Genomic DNA, 15,271 nt, shown 5'->3' with positions numbered 1-15,271 from the left:
TTATCTCATCGAAAGCTAATCATTTTTACTTACGTCTTTAACTCGGTTTGATCTCCGTTTAATAGGCAGTTGACCCGGAGAACGATCCAGTGTCGTACTCGATCGTATCTGGAAACGACCTGCGTCAATTTGCGATCGGTGACAAATCAGGCGTGATCACTGTTATAAGGAAGTTAGACAGGGAGGATCTGACCCGTTATCAGCTGGTAAGTTTATGTTTGCGAATCGTTTAGTGCCTTTACACACTATCGACTACTAGTGGCCGGTCGTCGAGAGTTGGTCGACCGATCAAGTACATCGAATCAAATCCTTTTTTTTTCTTTTTCGCAACTTCATAATTACAATGCTTTCCTCGACATCCAATTCCGTTGGACGATCTCTACGATATCGACAATTTTCGAGTCGCTGAGCTTCGTCGCCGAGTTTAGTCGTCTGATTTTCGGTTGTCCGGTGATCTGGTGGATGGTGCGTCGGCCTCTTAAGCACAGCTGTTTAACATCTTTTTTCTTCGTGTAGCTGATAAAGGCCGAAGATTCTGGCGGTTTGTTCAACACGGCAACGGTAAACATCAAAGTAACAGACATCAACGACAAGAATCCAGAATTCGTCGACTTGCCTTACGAGTTTACTGTGAAAGAAGGAGAAGCTAGGAAATTAATAGGTCGGGTGCATGCCGAGGACGCCGATGAAGGCATCAACGCAGAAATCACGTATTTCGCGCCAGACGACATACCGTTTACCGTCGATCCTGAAACTGGAGATGTGTTGACGAAAATCGTTTTGGACTATGAGCAAAATGACGTATGTTTGTAAAATGATAACATTAGCGATAGTAGAAGTTTGAATATTTCGTTGACGCAACGATCGTAAAGTACATACGTACATAACGGCGAAACAAAAAAATGTATACATGTGTATTTAGAGTTTAGGAATAGAATCGCCAGGAGATTAAAATGATTTCGTTGCTTAGGAGTACAAATTTGTGGTAACCGCGAGGGACGGTGCTCCTGATTACCGCTTAGCTACTGCTACGGTTACAGTGAAAGTTATAGACGTCGAGGACGAAGTTCCTGTTTTCCATCAAAGCAGCTACGAGGCTCGAGTTAAAGAGAATATACCAGATTACACGGTGCTTCAAGTAACGGTGAGTTAAGTTCGAGCGACACGATTCGATATCGAAACTGGCGGTTACCAAGTCCATCGAGTCTTGATGGCGTGAAACCATTGGTCGATAAAAAAAAGAGGAAACTTTCCAAGAAAACGATACGAACGAGTCTTTTGATCCGTTCGAAAGGATTTGAACGTTGCATCTGCTCCGATTATTCGCGAAAAATCGAATTATTTCGAGTTTGTTAAAAAGATTAAGCAACTTTTGTATTTCATCCAATTTGACTCGATTTTTCTTATTCCTTTTAACTACTTGGTTCGCTTTAACATAAATAAATTATAATTTTCATGGTCGATTCTCGTCGTATCACTGTACTGGAAGAGTAGAACGTTGCAAAATTCTAGACGAATAGCCATCCTCGTCGAAGCTAAAACAAACGCGATCAATTCCAGGCTGATGATCCGGACACAAAGAAGCAGATCACGTACATGATTAAACAAGGCAACACCGAACTATTCGGCATAGACCCGAAGACTGGAGCCATAAAAACCGTTCGCGGTTTGGACTATGAGAGGGAGAACCAGCATATCCTTATAATTGGCACCGTCGAAAATACCAGCGATTCGCCTGGTTCTACTACTAGAGTTGTGGTCAATGTCCAGGTATCGATCGTTGTAATTTTCTTACACTCTATTGCATTTTGGTATATCTGTACCGTGAAATGAGACGAGAAACGAATTAACGCTTTTCGAAAAAAAGTGAAAAGGGGATAAAGTACAAGTATCGTCGACTGCGTCTAGTAAATAGATGCAGCTAGTTTAGTTAACGAATTCGTACCAATCTTGAAAGCTATAGTACAGTGGAGTTATACGTGGAATATACGTGGGACAGTAGGATTCAATAGGAATGTATGCTCCTGTAAGATGATTCTACGAAACATTTGCTCTTGAATACATAATAATGTTGCAAATTTGTATCAAAAATCTAACTTGCCTAACTTGGCCGAGTATACTTTGTATCTACAGTTTTCGATCCTTCGCAGCATCGATCAGACTTTTAGTTTAATTAAAAGCAGGTCAATCGAGAAGCCTACTTCGAGATACAATCGGATAATTTTTTTCAAGAAAGATGGTATTACATGCCTTTGTTATTCATCAGGACGTTAACGACATTCCACCAGTGTTCACGTCAGTTCCTCGTCCGATTACGCTGGATGACGACGTTCCCATTGGCACGACGGTCATTAATCTCGTAGCAACAGATTCCGATGGCACTGCTCCTGGAAATCAAGTACGTACTCGCGATTAGTAATCCTTAAGTGGTACGAGTCTTTTAACTTTATTTTTTGCGGAATGCGTTTATGCTATTTTCTTTATTGGAAATTATACGTATAGATACGTAATTTCTATTTGTAACCAATATCGCATAACGACGGAAAGAAAAGAAATTGCTATCATTTGCTCCTTGATCGGATGTGATGGACGTTGGTCATGGCAGTTAACGTACAAAAGAAAGTCGATCGTTATTGTCTGTCGATTTATAGGTGAGATACGAAATTGTCGGCCGTGAAATAGCGAACAAATATTTTGTGATCGATCCGGACACTGGCGTGCTTAGGATACGAGACGACTTGCGTAAGGAAACGAACACTGAATATCAGGTAATATATGTGTATATATATATGTATGTACGTATGTATGTATGAATAGATATAGATATAAAACGGTTAAAATGTCGCGTTTCTGTTCGCTTTTATCACGGAGTTCAACGTCGTTCTTTCTACGTTGAATCTTGAACGTCTATGGTAAAATTAGACTTAAGCCGAGCAGCATTCGTCAGGACCAAGTTATTAATGTTTCAGGTTGATGTTCGCGCGTACGACATGGGAGAACCGCAACTGGCGTCCGTCACGACAGTGCCAGTTTATGTTCGTCACGTGGCCACGGTGCCGCCAGAAATCGGCTTAGGTTTTGCAGAAAATTCCTACAACGTCGAAGTACCGGAAGATGCGGGCGACAATACGTTGATCAAGATAATCACGGTGATTAATAGTCACGCACACGATACTACGCCATTAAAATGCGAAATTTATAGCGGTAACGAGAAGGAATTGTTCGAAGCGAATGTTACGGAGGAACGGAATTGCGCGCTTAGACTCCGGAAAGGAGTGTTGGATTACGAAACAACGGAATCCTATCAAGTGAAACTCAAGTTGGAATCTTTATCAGGTCTATTGAATACCGACAGGAATACAACCATGGTACGTACTTACGAATAGGATGTATTAACGTTGATTAGTATGTAAATAACAAAGGAAAAGTTGATTTTAGAAATTAATTAATTAATAGATTAATCGTTGGAATTAAAGAAAAAAGAAAAAGAATACAAAAATATAGTTAGAAAACAACTGAAACGCCAAATCGTAACGTTATAAACATTATCAATTTCAAAATATGAAATTTGTTGAGCACGTCGTAAATATACGGCGAATAGAATTGATCTGCGATTTGCCTTTTCTTCGAAAGGACTCGTTCGAATTTCGTTTCTGGATTACAGGTCAAGATTCAAGTGCTCGACGTAAACGACAATAAACCAGAGTTCATTTTCGCGGACAGTAGAGCAAAACTATCGAGAGGACGTTACTTTGCTGCGATTCCCCGAACCGCCCAGTTCGCGTCGACGGTTATACAAGTGAAAGCACACGATAAGGATAACGGCAAGTACGGCAAGCTCGAGTACAAAATACTTGGTGGACGAGGATCGGACTACTTCGCCATGGACAGTTCTTCCGGAATAATAAGAACCACCGCGACTTTCGATAACGTGGATCTGTCCGAGCTTCCATTCAAATTCGACGTTCGAGTTCGAGATAATCCTAATTCGACTGACAACTTTAACTCGATCGTAGCTCCGGTTATAGTGAATCTGATCGAAGAGGAGAATCTAATGATTCTAGTAGTTCAGGACGCGCCACCAGACGCGTTGCAAAAGGAGGCATCCAAGATCGCTGGTATCATCGAGGAGAAGAGCGGTCTTTTGATCGGCATCGATAGAGTGGCAGTGAGAAAAAATTTGACGAAAAATGGAACTGTCGAGATGTACCCTCAGGATTCCGACGTGTGGTTCTACGCCATCGATCCAGATACAGAAGCTATTTTAGATAGGAACAGTTCGCGTATACAAAGGTAAGGGATTCGTTATTTACACATTATATATACAATATTATCCGTAGTCGACCGTATCGATACGAGAATCTAGCGCGAATTAAAACAACCATCGTGATTAAAGTTTCTTTGACACGGAAGAGAACAACTGCGTGCTCGTCGCATTTTTCCTTCCTCTCTACTCAAAAATGCACGATGTTGTATGCGCGTCTACTATATGTAGTCTATATGTAGCATTATCTAGGAAAAGGAAAAAAAAGGAAAAAAAGGAAAAAACAACATTATTCTTACTTGTTCGTTTCCAAGTCTACGAGCAATTTGTCATTTTCATTACGGATACGCGAAAAGCTTGCAGTCATCGTAAATAGTAAGTACGTAGAACGTAGCAATTTTATTTTTATAGCCACGTAATGGCGAATCGACGATTCGCGCGCCACTTCGTCTCGAGGCTTATCTACACATTGCCGAGTGGTCGAATTCGAAGGGCAACTTGCGAAATACGCGTGGTTCTGTTGCAGATCGATTATCGAAAAAACGGCTATGTCAAATATCACCTTCGACGTGTCGACGCTGGTCCGAGCGAATGCGATAGACATTCACGCGCCAGTAATGCCAGCCGAGTCGGTACGCACGCAAACCGCCATCGCTTTCAGCGGCGAGGTATTTCCGTATGCCTTGATAATCATCGCGTGTGTCATCTTGATCCTAGGCATAGCTGGCATCATCTACATTTGCGTCTCCTGGTCCAGGTAAGTCGCTCGTTTCCGTTAGTGACAACGTGTATGATTGCAGTCTCGAACGGAATTTCATTCGTTTCCCCTAACTTGCCGTTAATGCGTTAATTATCGCGAATAGAAAGGAAAACGTTGGATATTCGAACGATCGGGCAATTTTGAGCGCGTCCGTCGCTGCAATAACGTTCTTACCGTGTTAATATCGTGTGAAAGAATGGTTTTCAAGTGCCGCAATGAATATTTATAGCAGCGACGAGCTCGCGTACCATGCAAATTCATCGTTCCCTTTATTACATTCGTTAGAATTAATTACGCTTTCCGGCGTAGTTACCTCTTAAAATTAAAATTAAAACGTTTAGCGCTGCGATACGTCACACGTTCGCTCAACACTAACTATTCGCTACACGAATATTCTGTTGTCTCGTGTGCATAGATACAAAGCGTACAAGGAACGAATGCAGCGGATGTACGTCGTGCCCCGTTACGATCCTGTGTACGTCGAGCCAAATTTGAAAGAATACGAGACACAGGTGCTTCAAATGAGCGTGCCTGTCGACGACAACGACAGCTATAACGATCTGCAGCTTGATTTCAGCAATAAGAATCATGCGTTCAGCTTGGACAATGTTAGCTATATTACCAAAGATCACGGAGAAAGTACCGGTAATTCAAATATTTTCTAACGATTATTACAGTTACGTACACGCTATTTTATCGTCTATCGTAATATCGGCAAGTGTAAAACACGTATCGATGATTTGCGAAATATATTTAGATAGAGCCCTGATCAATTTCCAAGCTCTTCGGCCGACTAAGTATATCGTCAGGTATCGAAAATGTAAGAAACGGTGGACAGAAAATATTCGAACACGATGCACAACGACGAACCGCTTTGTCGCAAGGAGAGGTTGCAAGTAAACCTTAAAACGATAAGAAATATCGTATAGCTGCAACGGTTAAAGATAAGAGCGCTTTAAAAATAATTGTTTGGTTCGGAAGGTTTGATACTCTGTCGCCCTTCGGATTTTTCGCATTTTTCTCTTTTTTATCTTTAGAAATCTTTCGAGTTTCAAGTTCGTACGAATCATTTTGAACGGTGGAATATTGAGTTTCAAAACTCGGTTTTTAACAACGTTACGATATTTCTCAGTCAACCATCGATTTACTGGTCGAAGAAGAGTTTGAAGACTCTCGAATTTTTCTTTTTGTTTCTCTGAAAAGTGGTTGTCCCTCGAAGCGAAAATAATTAGCAAGACGAGGAGGACGGAATTGATGGACGCGTGTTTATCATCTGTTTAGGTCAACAGAGCCCTGTAAGTTCCGAAGCGGCGACCACGGCACGTGCTTCCAGCATAGTCGGTACCCACGGAGAGACGAACATTCACTCGTTGCGACGATCGACCCTTGGTAGAAAAAATCCTAACAGCAACGCGAACACGTTGAACAACCACGACACCACGCCTGTCTTAAATCCGCTCTACAATCACGGTAACGATCTACTCAGTCCTAGTCCGTCGAACGACAACGTCACGTTCAGAGAAAAGAGGGATTATTCTCATCTAGGGTTCACGTATTTGGGTGAACAAAGCCCGGTGGAAACGACCACGGAGTTATAAAAAGGGGCTCGGATATGCTCAACTGGAAACTTTTGCTAGAATTCTTGGTCCAAGTTTTGCGCTGTGCGATCGTTTTCTTACGATATCGACCTATCGGTTAAAAGAGAGAAATTACAGCGTCGCGTGTTTTCCAGATTAAATTCGCGAGGATCGAAACAAAGTTCGTTCCGTAGCTTTGCCGGAGGCGACGACCGAACCGAAGCGAACCGAAAGCAAGCGCCAGTGCATTTTTAAACGAGCACAAGAATTTGTTCCACGTGACGAACTTTCAATCGAATTGTCGCGATGAATAGGGCAGCGCATGTGCCACGACGCGAAACGACATCGCGAATACTCTCTATCGACGATGAACGAAATCCGGCGAGCTTCTCTCCGCGAGAAACGTCGGAAAGCGTTGAAAAACTTTGAACGTTGTCCGTCGCGCGTCGCCATTCTACAAAATGCGAATGAACGTGGCACGGCGCGATCAAAATCATTAGTTTCACGGTTTTCTTTGGAAAATCCGCCAGCGAGCGCGGTTATCACGACTGTACAACGAAATTGCCATCGATTTTGCGACAATCGGGCGCGACTTCAATGTGATTTATGCTTCTTGCTCCGATGCAATGACCAAAAATGCTGCGTGCTCGTGCGTATAATCGAAAAGCAAAATCGGAAGATCGAGGCACCGTTCAAGTCTCTTCCGACTATCGCCTGATATTCTCGGGGTTAGCGACAGTGAAACTCGATTTTCTTTTCTTTTACTTTATATCGAGATACGAATACGCATTTCGTTCGAGTATTCGTCCGTCGGTAATTTGTAGCGACGGCGAGAATATAAAGAATATATGGTACTTGAGATGTATATACGCACAGACCGTTGCTACGTCGCTGCCGCTGCGAATATTTCGCCTTGGTGACGAAGATCATTTACATCGAATCTATGCTGTGCAATAGTTTGTTATCTCCCGCGATAATGTCGACGAATAGATTTCATTTTGCGCGCGATGCGTCCATCGTCAATTCTCGTTTACGTCTAAATCGATGATACAAATTTTTATTCGAAACATGTGCAGAAAACGCATAGCAGTAATTGCGAGTCATCGTACCGTCCAACGTAGTAGTAAGGATTAATAATAAAATGATAGATTTCTAAAGGTTGTATGTGAGCGAATAATGGAACGTGTGCACTGTGTATATGTGGATCGGCCCGTGAACTTAAATATGTATATGCATGAGAGAGACCCCCGTAAAACCATTTGTATAATAAGATCTTTTTATTTATAATTGCGCGTTTGCTCATATTATTATTATTATTATTATTATTATTATTATTATTATTATTATTATTATTATTACTCAAGCAATGGTACACATCGTTGTTACGTACTGTTACAGAGTGAAAATTTTCTTCGGCTATTCACGCGTTATTTTCTCCCGCAAACATTTTTTATTCCCTTTCCTTCTTTTAACCTTGAACTACGAAGCGGACCGCTCTTTCAAAGTGCGGTTCTTTTTGCAGATATTCGATAAGTAGGGGGGGGGGGTGATTAAGCAATTAAATATAAAAGACGTGAAACGCGTTTAAATACGAAGATACTTACGATTATCGATCGGCAAATATCGTGCACTCGATGTAATAATTTCCAATACAGATTTATTTCGAGCCTTGTACGTAAGATCTGCTAAATCGATTATTTGCATCCATTACATTATGCGGTGAACGACATCCAATAGTGTAATTTATTATATAAGAGAAAATTGTGAGACTTGATCGATTAAATCTCTAGTCGTATGGCGAACACCTTTTGTAACGAATCTCTCGATCGTTTTTACTTTGTTTAGGATACAACGTTGAAAAATTATCCGCATCGCCGATTCTTTGACTAGAGCGTTAATATCTTTTACTCATAGTTGTTTAAAGTACGAATGCTGTAAAAATTGTTAATACCTAATAAATCCATTATATTTACATAAAGTCGGTCTTTTATATTAATCTATGTAATTTGACAGCTCGCTGTACTCTTAATCAGTTTCGGTAAATGCTATTAATAACAAAATTAGCGCTGTTTAGAGCTATCGTTTGTAATTATTCAAGACTCTCTTGACAATTCTTTATCGACGAAAGAAAGGCTGTAACCATACGTGTCTTTGCAAAGTCTAGATTTTATTTTTTATTCGATGGTAATAAAGAACGATTAATAACGCGATCGAAATAATCTTTGAGAAAAAAGAAAGAGAGAGAGAGAGAGAGAGAGAGAGGGAGAAATAAAATAATAGGAAGCGAAGAATTTTTTCATGTTATCAATACGTACATTTTTAAATAAAATTGGGAAAATGGGAAAATGCGGAAATTCGAAAAAGTAAGTTTTAAGTAATTTTATTCGGAGCGAAAAAATATGACGCACGCAAATGTATCACAGGAGCCGATGCAAGTATGATCTTAGCTCTAAACACGAACTCACGAACAAGATTCCAAACGAAATTGGTCGGTCCGGTTAAAAGCAGCGTTGGTAATTGGAGCAATTAAACTTGTAAACCGATGCGAAAGCTAGGCAATTGACCACGCTGGTCTAACGTTGGTCATTGACAGCGGAACGAAAGCTGGTCGAGTGGCGAAACGTCCGGACTAGCGAGCAGGGATCGACTAGGACTCGCGTCGGCGCTGTTACGATGCGACGCAGCCGCATCTGGACCAACCACCGGACGACGTAAGGGCGGAAGATGAGCGGAAAGTGGGAAGGAGAGAGCGTACCGCTCCCGAAGCAGATGACGTCGGAGTTGGCAGCGTTTACCCTCGGCAGTATCGTCGCGATAGTACACGGCGGAATTCTCTATCGGTGTTCGCTGTGAGATCCGTTCGAGGAGACTCGCGGAAACTCCGGCAGTTGGCACGTGAGATCGGTACATCGATTTTTCTCGGTAACCAGCATCTTTCTCCAACGACGCTCCGTCGATTGCCGTGCGCGCGCGCGCGCGCGTGTGTGTGCGTGTGTGCGTGCGCGCGTGTGTGTGTGTGTGTACTTCGCCTTGGTCGCCCTCTCAGCGTGCGGGAAGCTGTACGTGCTCGTGCTTGAATTTAATAACGGGAAACGGGAGTCGAAAGAAAAGTGAAAAACAAAATGAGAGAGCGAATGGGCGAACGTTACGAATCGTGAACTACTCGTGAATCGATCTACGGAGAAGAATAATCGGAAATCTGTTTTCCGGTTTTTGTTTCTACGGTGTTCTACTGGTCTTTTTACGCTTTGTTTCCCGCCCTCTTTGTTTCTCTTACGTTTCGAGTAGCTGTCAGCAGGAAGTAGGAGAATCAACAGGGCCAGCGACTGGCAGCCTATTCCTGCGTCAAAAGCTGTTTACACGAATGATCCCCCGCTGGAATATGGCAAGTAATATCATAGAAGAGTAGCTATGAATATTTATGCGAAAGGTCTCGTTTGAGTATTCGTAGCATGCACAATGGTGGTATTTCGATTAAAAGCGGTCGATTTTTCTTTCGTCCGTTAGAGCCGTGAGAAGGTCTAGCAAGCAACTGTGCGTGATTTTCCTGGGAACTTTAATTAATTACCAAGCGTGTAAGTACTTAGGATTAATTGGTAATAAGTTGTATGCCTGTGATCGCTTAATCGTGGATTTGCCGTGGTCGTACGATATTAATATGTATAACCGTATATGAACCGTGCACGCATCGATCCGACAATTTCGCCTTTGATCCCGATTAGTTGCAACGGTGTTTTAACATTTCGTCGTTTAGCCCATTAACTCGCGCAATATAGTCAACTATCGAAACGAAAAGCTGAAACACAGGTATTATATTATTGCGCCAGGGCATATCCGATTCGCAGTAATGTTTCAATCGCCTTTGAAGCGTAGGCAGATCGTGCACCTTTGAGTATAATCAACGGCCATTGCAAAGGCTCGTTCTTCTAAAATACGGTAGGTTTTAATTCTCGTGAGCGGATCAAAGGATACGTGGACAGACTCACGCTTCGCTCGCATCGCGTCACAAGTATTCGCCAGCACCTGCTCGCTTTTATCTTCATTCTGCTAATATTCACGTTGTTAATCGCGCTCTTTATAAAGCGTTGATGTTGAAAAATTCAAGTGAAAGGCATTTGTCAACTCTTAGAGTAAAGTCGAGATCATCGTCGTAGGCTTTGAAGTAACTGATACAAGTGATGTTATCTTTGCAGATCAATGACTAATTTGATGTCTTGAAAACGACCGACATGAAGTATTTGAAATTCGTCCTATTTACGTTCAACATATTGATATGGGTAAAGTATTAATCGATTAATTTCAGATTATATCTGTCAATGTATGTATGTATACATATATCGTACGAATAGATCGGATGTTTGTATTTTTTCTTTTGTATGTTTCTGTTTTATATTTGTACGAAATAAAGATAAGAATTCGGAAATATTTCTTCGTGCAGAAACGAAAACAGGAATAATTCGGCACTTAATAAAGAATCGTGGTATTTTCCGATAAAGCGTAAACAAAGAACGAACGCGTATCGTCACTAATAGTATACCATTGATACATACGTATATCGATAAAATCAATCACCTAGGCAGTTCGGTTAACAGTTAACAGCGAGTAAGCCAAGCGGCACGTAAAAGTTAGGTTTCGAAAGATCGGTCGTTTATCGTTAGCGATAAAATTACGATGTTTCGGCGAAGGAAAAGCGAAGGAAAAGCGAAGGAAAAAGTGGAAAAATGTAGGTCTTACACCGTAACATTGTGAAAGACAGATGTCTCGTTGCTTTAAGGATGATTGTTCGGAGACGTAGAATAATTTTTGAATAAACTTACGTAGAGATAACAACGTCGTTGGTTAGATACACTATCGTTGAAACGCACAGGGTATTTTATGTCACTGGACCGTGAGATGCAATACCGTATCGAAGTATACGAAGCTAACAAGACCGAAACGCATGTGTGTCTAAAGGCGAAAACAAAAGGTTCGATTTCGTTCGCATAAACGATATTTTGTTGCGTACCGCGGTTGCATAAAGTACCTTACGAATGGTTTAGTACTATAGAGAGTAGTATATTAGTAGATGACTACATAAAGAGAAATTACTCGATAGTTGGCTGGGTGTACGGTACTGATGATAGGGGCATGCTTGCTATTGGAACCGAGCAAAGGGCACCTGTTAAATCTTTTCGTGCCCGACGCCACGCCGCACGAAACTATTAACCTGATAGCTTGTAGCTTGGTCGGTCTCGGTTTTACGGTGCTGACGGTCGGTTTCTTCGGATGTCGAGCTGCTCTCTATGGAAATCAATGCATACTGGCAACCGTAAGTTATCGATAGATGCACCTCGTGCGCTACACCTATAACAGAAGCACGGCCAAGGTCTACGATACATTTTTAACTGTCCAGTACATGAGCATGCTCGTGGCACTGATCATTACCGAACTCATCACCGCTGCCGTCGGTGGACTAATGACATTTCGAATACTTTCTGGATTGGAGGAGCGGCTGATCAACAAATTGGCCGAGGATTACGGTCACGAGCCCACTAGCGACATACCCTTCAGCCACAGTCTCGACTTTGCGCAATATAAGGTAAAACTGCTAACAACACCGATCGATCGTTTATTCACCGAGGTTGTTTATCGCGCGCAATTATTCTTTGGTTATATCACCTAGTCGATCGATCGATTAACCACCGGAAAAGACATAAACTAGCAGCCACTTCCTGAATTCTCGCTCGATCGGCCAGCTATTCGTTAGTTGTTCGTTTGCATATTGTTCTTTGTGTTAGTGACAAACGTACATACGTCGTATACGACATCGCACCTTCAAAAGATGCGATATTTGGAAACGTAAGAACGTTCGACTGTTCGTCATCACGTCGAATCGATCGCGCTATCGAGGTTCCGAAATGCGAGAACATTTGCAAATTTGCGCAACCGCTCGACGATCTGTAACGACGTTTTCACGCGATCCCTTCGTCGTAGCGTCGCGTCGCGTCGCGTGGAATCGCGGCGTGTCGATCGGTCGACGGAAATATCCATTAAGTTTCAAAGGCAATTCCATGCGATCGTCTCTACGTATAACGAGCGGCGAGAGATCGAAAGCCGCACAATGCAAATTTTATTTCGCGCCCGAGCGACATCCAATGCACGACACGGTACATCATTCATCCAACCACATTGCGATGATCCGAAGAGCACACGAATCGTTCCATTACAGTTTAATTGTTGCGGAATACACGGATACGGGGACTACAATGGCACGGCATGGTGGAGAGACGCGCAAATTTCGGGCAACAGGAGGCAGGTCCCGCTTACGTGTTGCGTTTTAAAAGATACAGAGGTACGGAAAAGCTATTTTCGCAGTATAATTACACACCCCGCCCCCCCCCCCCCTTATAGCATATCCTATACATCGAAATATTCCGCAATTCTATTTGCTGCTTGATCTTTTTACATTTTTGTGCGCCGAATAAAACCGCCAATATAAACCGTTACAAAATAAGCAAAAGTCACATGTCAGTATATATGAAAATCAATGATTCGTATTACCTCGCAGGTAAAAAATACGGGAAGTCCAATGAGCGTGGTGTCGAGAGTGTTCAGCAAACATGTAAGTAATTTGATCGAGTCTGAACTTTCTCTTCATACTGCATTCATGAAATTCTTATTTCTCGCGGAAGAACGAGAAACCGTGGCTAAACCCGAAACCAATGGACGAAATAGCGTGTCAAGTGGAAGACGAAGAGGGTCACGATGGATATCGACATAAAGAGGTAGAGTTTCGCTCTAAGACTTAATCATTTTAAAAAGAAATATCGTAACGTGGTTGATCTAGCGAAGTATAAAGGAATTCCAATTCTTTCTCGATTCGTGCATTAATTCTAGTATTGATTCTAATTTCCTATTAAAAACCGAATAAAACCGTTCTTTTTTTTTCGTACGAGTAATTGCGGCGCACGACGTACATATATGTCAGTATGGTCGGCCAGGTTAACGAAAGAATCGAAAGCGCAAAGAGAATGCAGCAGCTATCGTTTATCGTTAAATCTACCAACGACGAATATTTTAAATAGCGATTTTACGTTTTATGTTCATCGGTTGATTTCTTATGTTATGAAATGTTTTTATAGGGCTGCCTCTCGAAAGTTACAAGTTGGTTGCAGTGCGAGAGCTTCACATTAGTATTCCTGGGCATGGCAATGGCTGGTATACAAGTACGTTTGCACAGAATACGCAAGATTTCAGATACTTGAAATCTAATGGCAGATACGTTCGTATGTTTCAGACATTCGGCATAATAACTTCGGCTTTCCTTTGTCGAACGATAAGGGACATGCAAGTGGATTGAGAAGGCGATGCCAAAGGCACAAAACGGAAGGAAAGCCAATTTCCAGTTCCCAGTTTAGTCGGGTTTACGAGGAAATCGGACGCGTTATTTTGATATTTCGTTCGTTCAGTTTCAACGATTTTGTTATGGAAATCGATTTGATCGAGGGAACAACGATACACGTGATAATACCTGGACGTTTCGAGCAGATTTCATAAGAGATTTGGCGAGACATCCTCCGCGAATCACTGGCGAAAGGATTTTTAAGATTTTATTTTTAAAAACAATCGATGATTGCGACATTTACCGTAGAATAATAGAAAGCTGCGCTTGCTCGAAACCTTCAAAACCATTCCCGTCCCTTGTACGCGCGTTTCATTATAAAATATCGTAGCGAACTCGAACGAGAGAGAAACATCTACGATACTGTACATAAAACGTTATTCACTCCGAAATTCAATACGAAATACTCCGGTTTTACCAACGTTTGCGATAGGACTTTATATCGCGTTCTATAACGACGTTCGCTTTCGCAAATCACGAGAAAAGCGATATTCTTACTGCGGCATTCCTACGCACTGTAAGGTGGTAAATTTTTTATCACGGGCGAATCTGTAAATACATACGTATGTACTTACGTGCTAACCAAGAGCGGAGCGAGAAAACGCGGCGAGAGAATCGTCTATCACCACTTTTTTGCTTGCGAAATTCACTCGACAAGATCTCATTTTTCACATCAGGTGGACGCGTGACTTATACATTGGCAAGCGTATATGTTTCAAAATATCTTGTGATTTTTTTACTGGGGAAATACACCATCGAAGTGAGAATGTACCCGATATCAATATACACATATATACATATATATATATATATGTGTGTGTGTGTGTATATATTGTGTGTGCGTGCGATAGAAATTCATAAATTCATCCACGTAAATACCAGCGCAAGCCGCTTGAGAAAACTGGATGTGTATCCGGATAAAAGAGAAACAAGAGATCTAATGTATTCTCCGGTATAGTGTCTGCAATGAACGTTCACGCAAGAAGAAAAAGAAGACAGATGCATGCATCTTACAATAATTCGTGCCAAATAGATGATATATGTACCGATACATACCTGATGCGACTTGCGACGAGCCAGTTTAACTTTGTTATACCTTTATTTTCTGATAAAATTTGTTGGAAAGTATTTGGCGCGTTCGTAAAATATAGCAGGAAAACAATAAAATTATTGCTCTCTGTACATAAAATACTTATTCGATGTTTCATATTTTCAACAGCGAACAAAAGTAATTTCATTGTCCCGCTAAAGAAAATTAGACGATTCCTCAATTGGAAGGGAAACGTTTT

At 41.6% G+C, this 15,271-nt stretch overlaps 2 protein-coding genes across 6 annotated transcripts in view; both read left to right on the top strand.

The window, feature by feature from the left end:
* Cad99C (cadherin 99C) overlaps nucleotides 1-8,579 on the top strand; it is a 76,908-nt gene extending 68,329 nt beyond the window's left edge. For 3 of the 4 annotated variants that reach the window (XM_033341191.2, XM_076625170.1, XM_033341192.2), the window contains 11 exons: nucleotides 66-206; nucleotides 517-801; nucleotides 971-1,144; nucleotides 1,561-1,770; nucleotides 2,267-2,398; nucleotides 2,652-2,768; nucleotides 2,970-3,368; nucleotides 3,665-4,293; nucleotides 4,791-5,021; nucleotides 5,440-5,669; nucleotides 6,306-8,579. In XM_033341191.2, the coding sequence (XP_033197082.1) occupies nucleotides 66-206; nucleotides 517-801; nucleotides 971-1,144; nucleotides 1,561-1,770; nucleotides 2,267-2,398; nucleotides 2,652-2,768; nucleotides 2,970-3,368; nucleotides 3,665-4,293; nucleotides 4,791-5,021; nucleotides 5,440-5,669; nucleotides 6,306-6,622 (2,865 nt within the window). In that variant the 3' untranslated portion in view covers nucleotides 6,623-8,579. The remainder of the gene's footprint in view (nucleotides 1-65; nucleotides 207-516; nucleotides 802-970; nucleotides 1,145-1,560; nucleotides 1,771-2,266; nucleotides 2,399-2,651; nucleotides 2,769-2,969; nucleotides 3,369-3,664; nucleotides 4,294-4,790; nucleotides 5,022-5,439; nucleotides 5,670-6,305) is intronic. The other variant, XM_076625171.1, reaches the window with a different exon arrangement.
* Nucleotides 8,580-8,665: 86 nt separating this feature from the next.
* LOC117160467 (tetraspanin-11) lies at nucleotides 8,666-15,177 on the top strand. Of its 2 annotated transcripts, none has more exons than XM_076625173.1 (10): nucleotides 8,666-9,986; nucleotides 10,109-10,176; nucleotides 10,795-10,878; nucleotides 11,815-11,909; nucleotides 11,994-12,179; nucleotides 12,810-12,932; nucleotides 13,149-13,202; nucleotides 13,273-13,365; nucleotides 13,723-13,806; nucleotides 13,878-15,177. In XM_076625173.1, exons 3-10 carry the CDS (start codon nucleotides 10,875-10,877, stop codon nucleotides 13,938-13,940), a joined length of 702 nt encoding a protein of 233 aa, XP_076481288.1. In that variant the 5' UTR covers nucleotides 8,666-9,986; nucleotides 10,109-10,176; nucleotides 10,795-10,874; the 3' UTR covers nucleotides 13,941-15,177. The 2 variants fall into 2 exon arrangements, with proteins under 2 accessions (XP_076481288.1, XP_076481287.1); XM_076625172.1 differs by having other exon boundaries at nucleotides 11,697-11,909.
* The last annotated feature ends 94 nt before the right edge of the window (nucleotides 15,178-15,271 follow it).

This window comes from Bombus vancouverensis, chromosome 15, assembly GCF_051014615.1.
Source record: "Bombus vancouverensis nearcticus chromosome 15, iyBomVanc1_principal, whole genome shotgun sequence".
Classification (NCBI taxonomy): Eukaryota; Metazoa; Arthropoda; class Insecta; order Hymenoptera; family Apidae; genus Bombus; species Bombus vancouverensis.
This window is presented reverse-complemented; position numbering and strand designations above follow the sequence as displayed.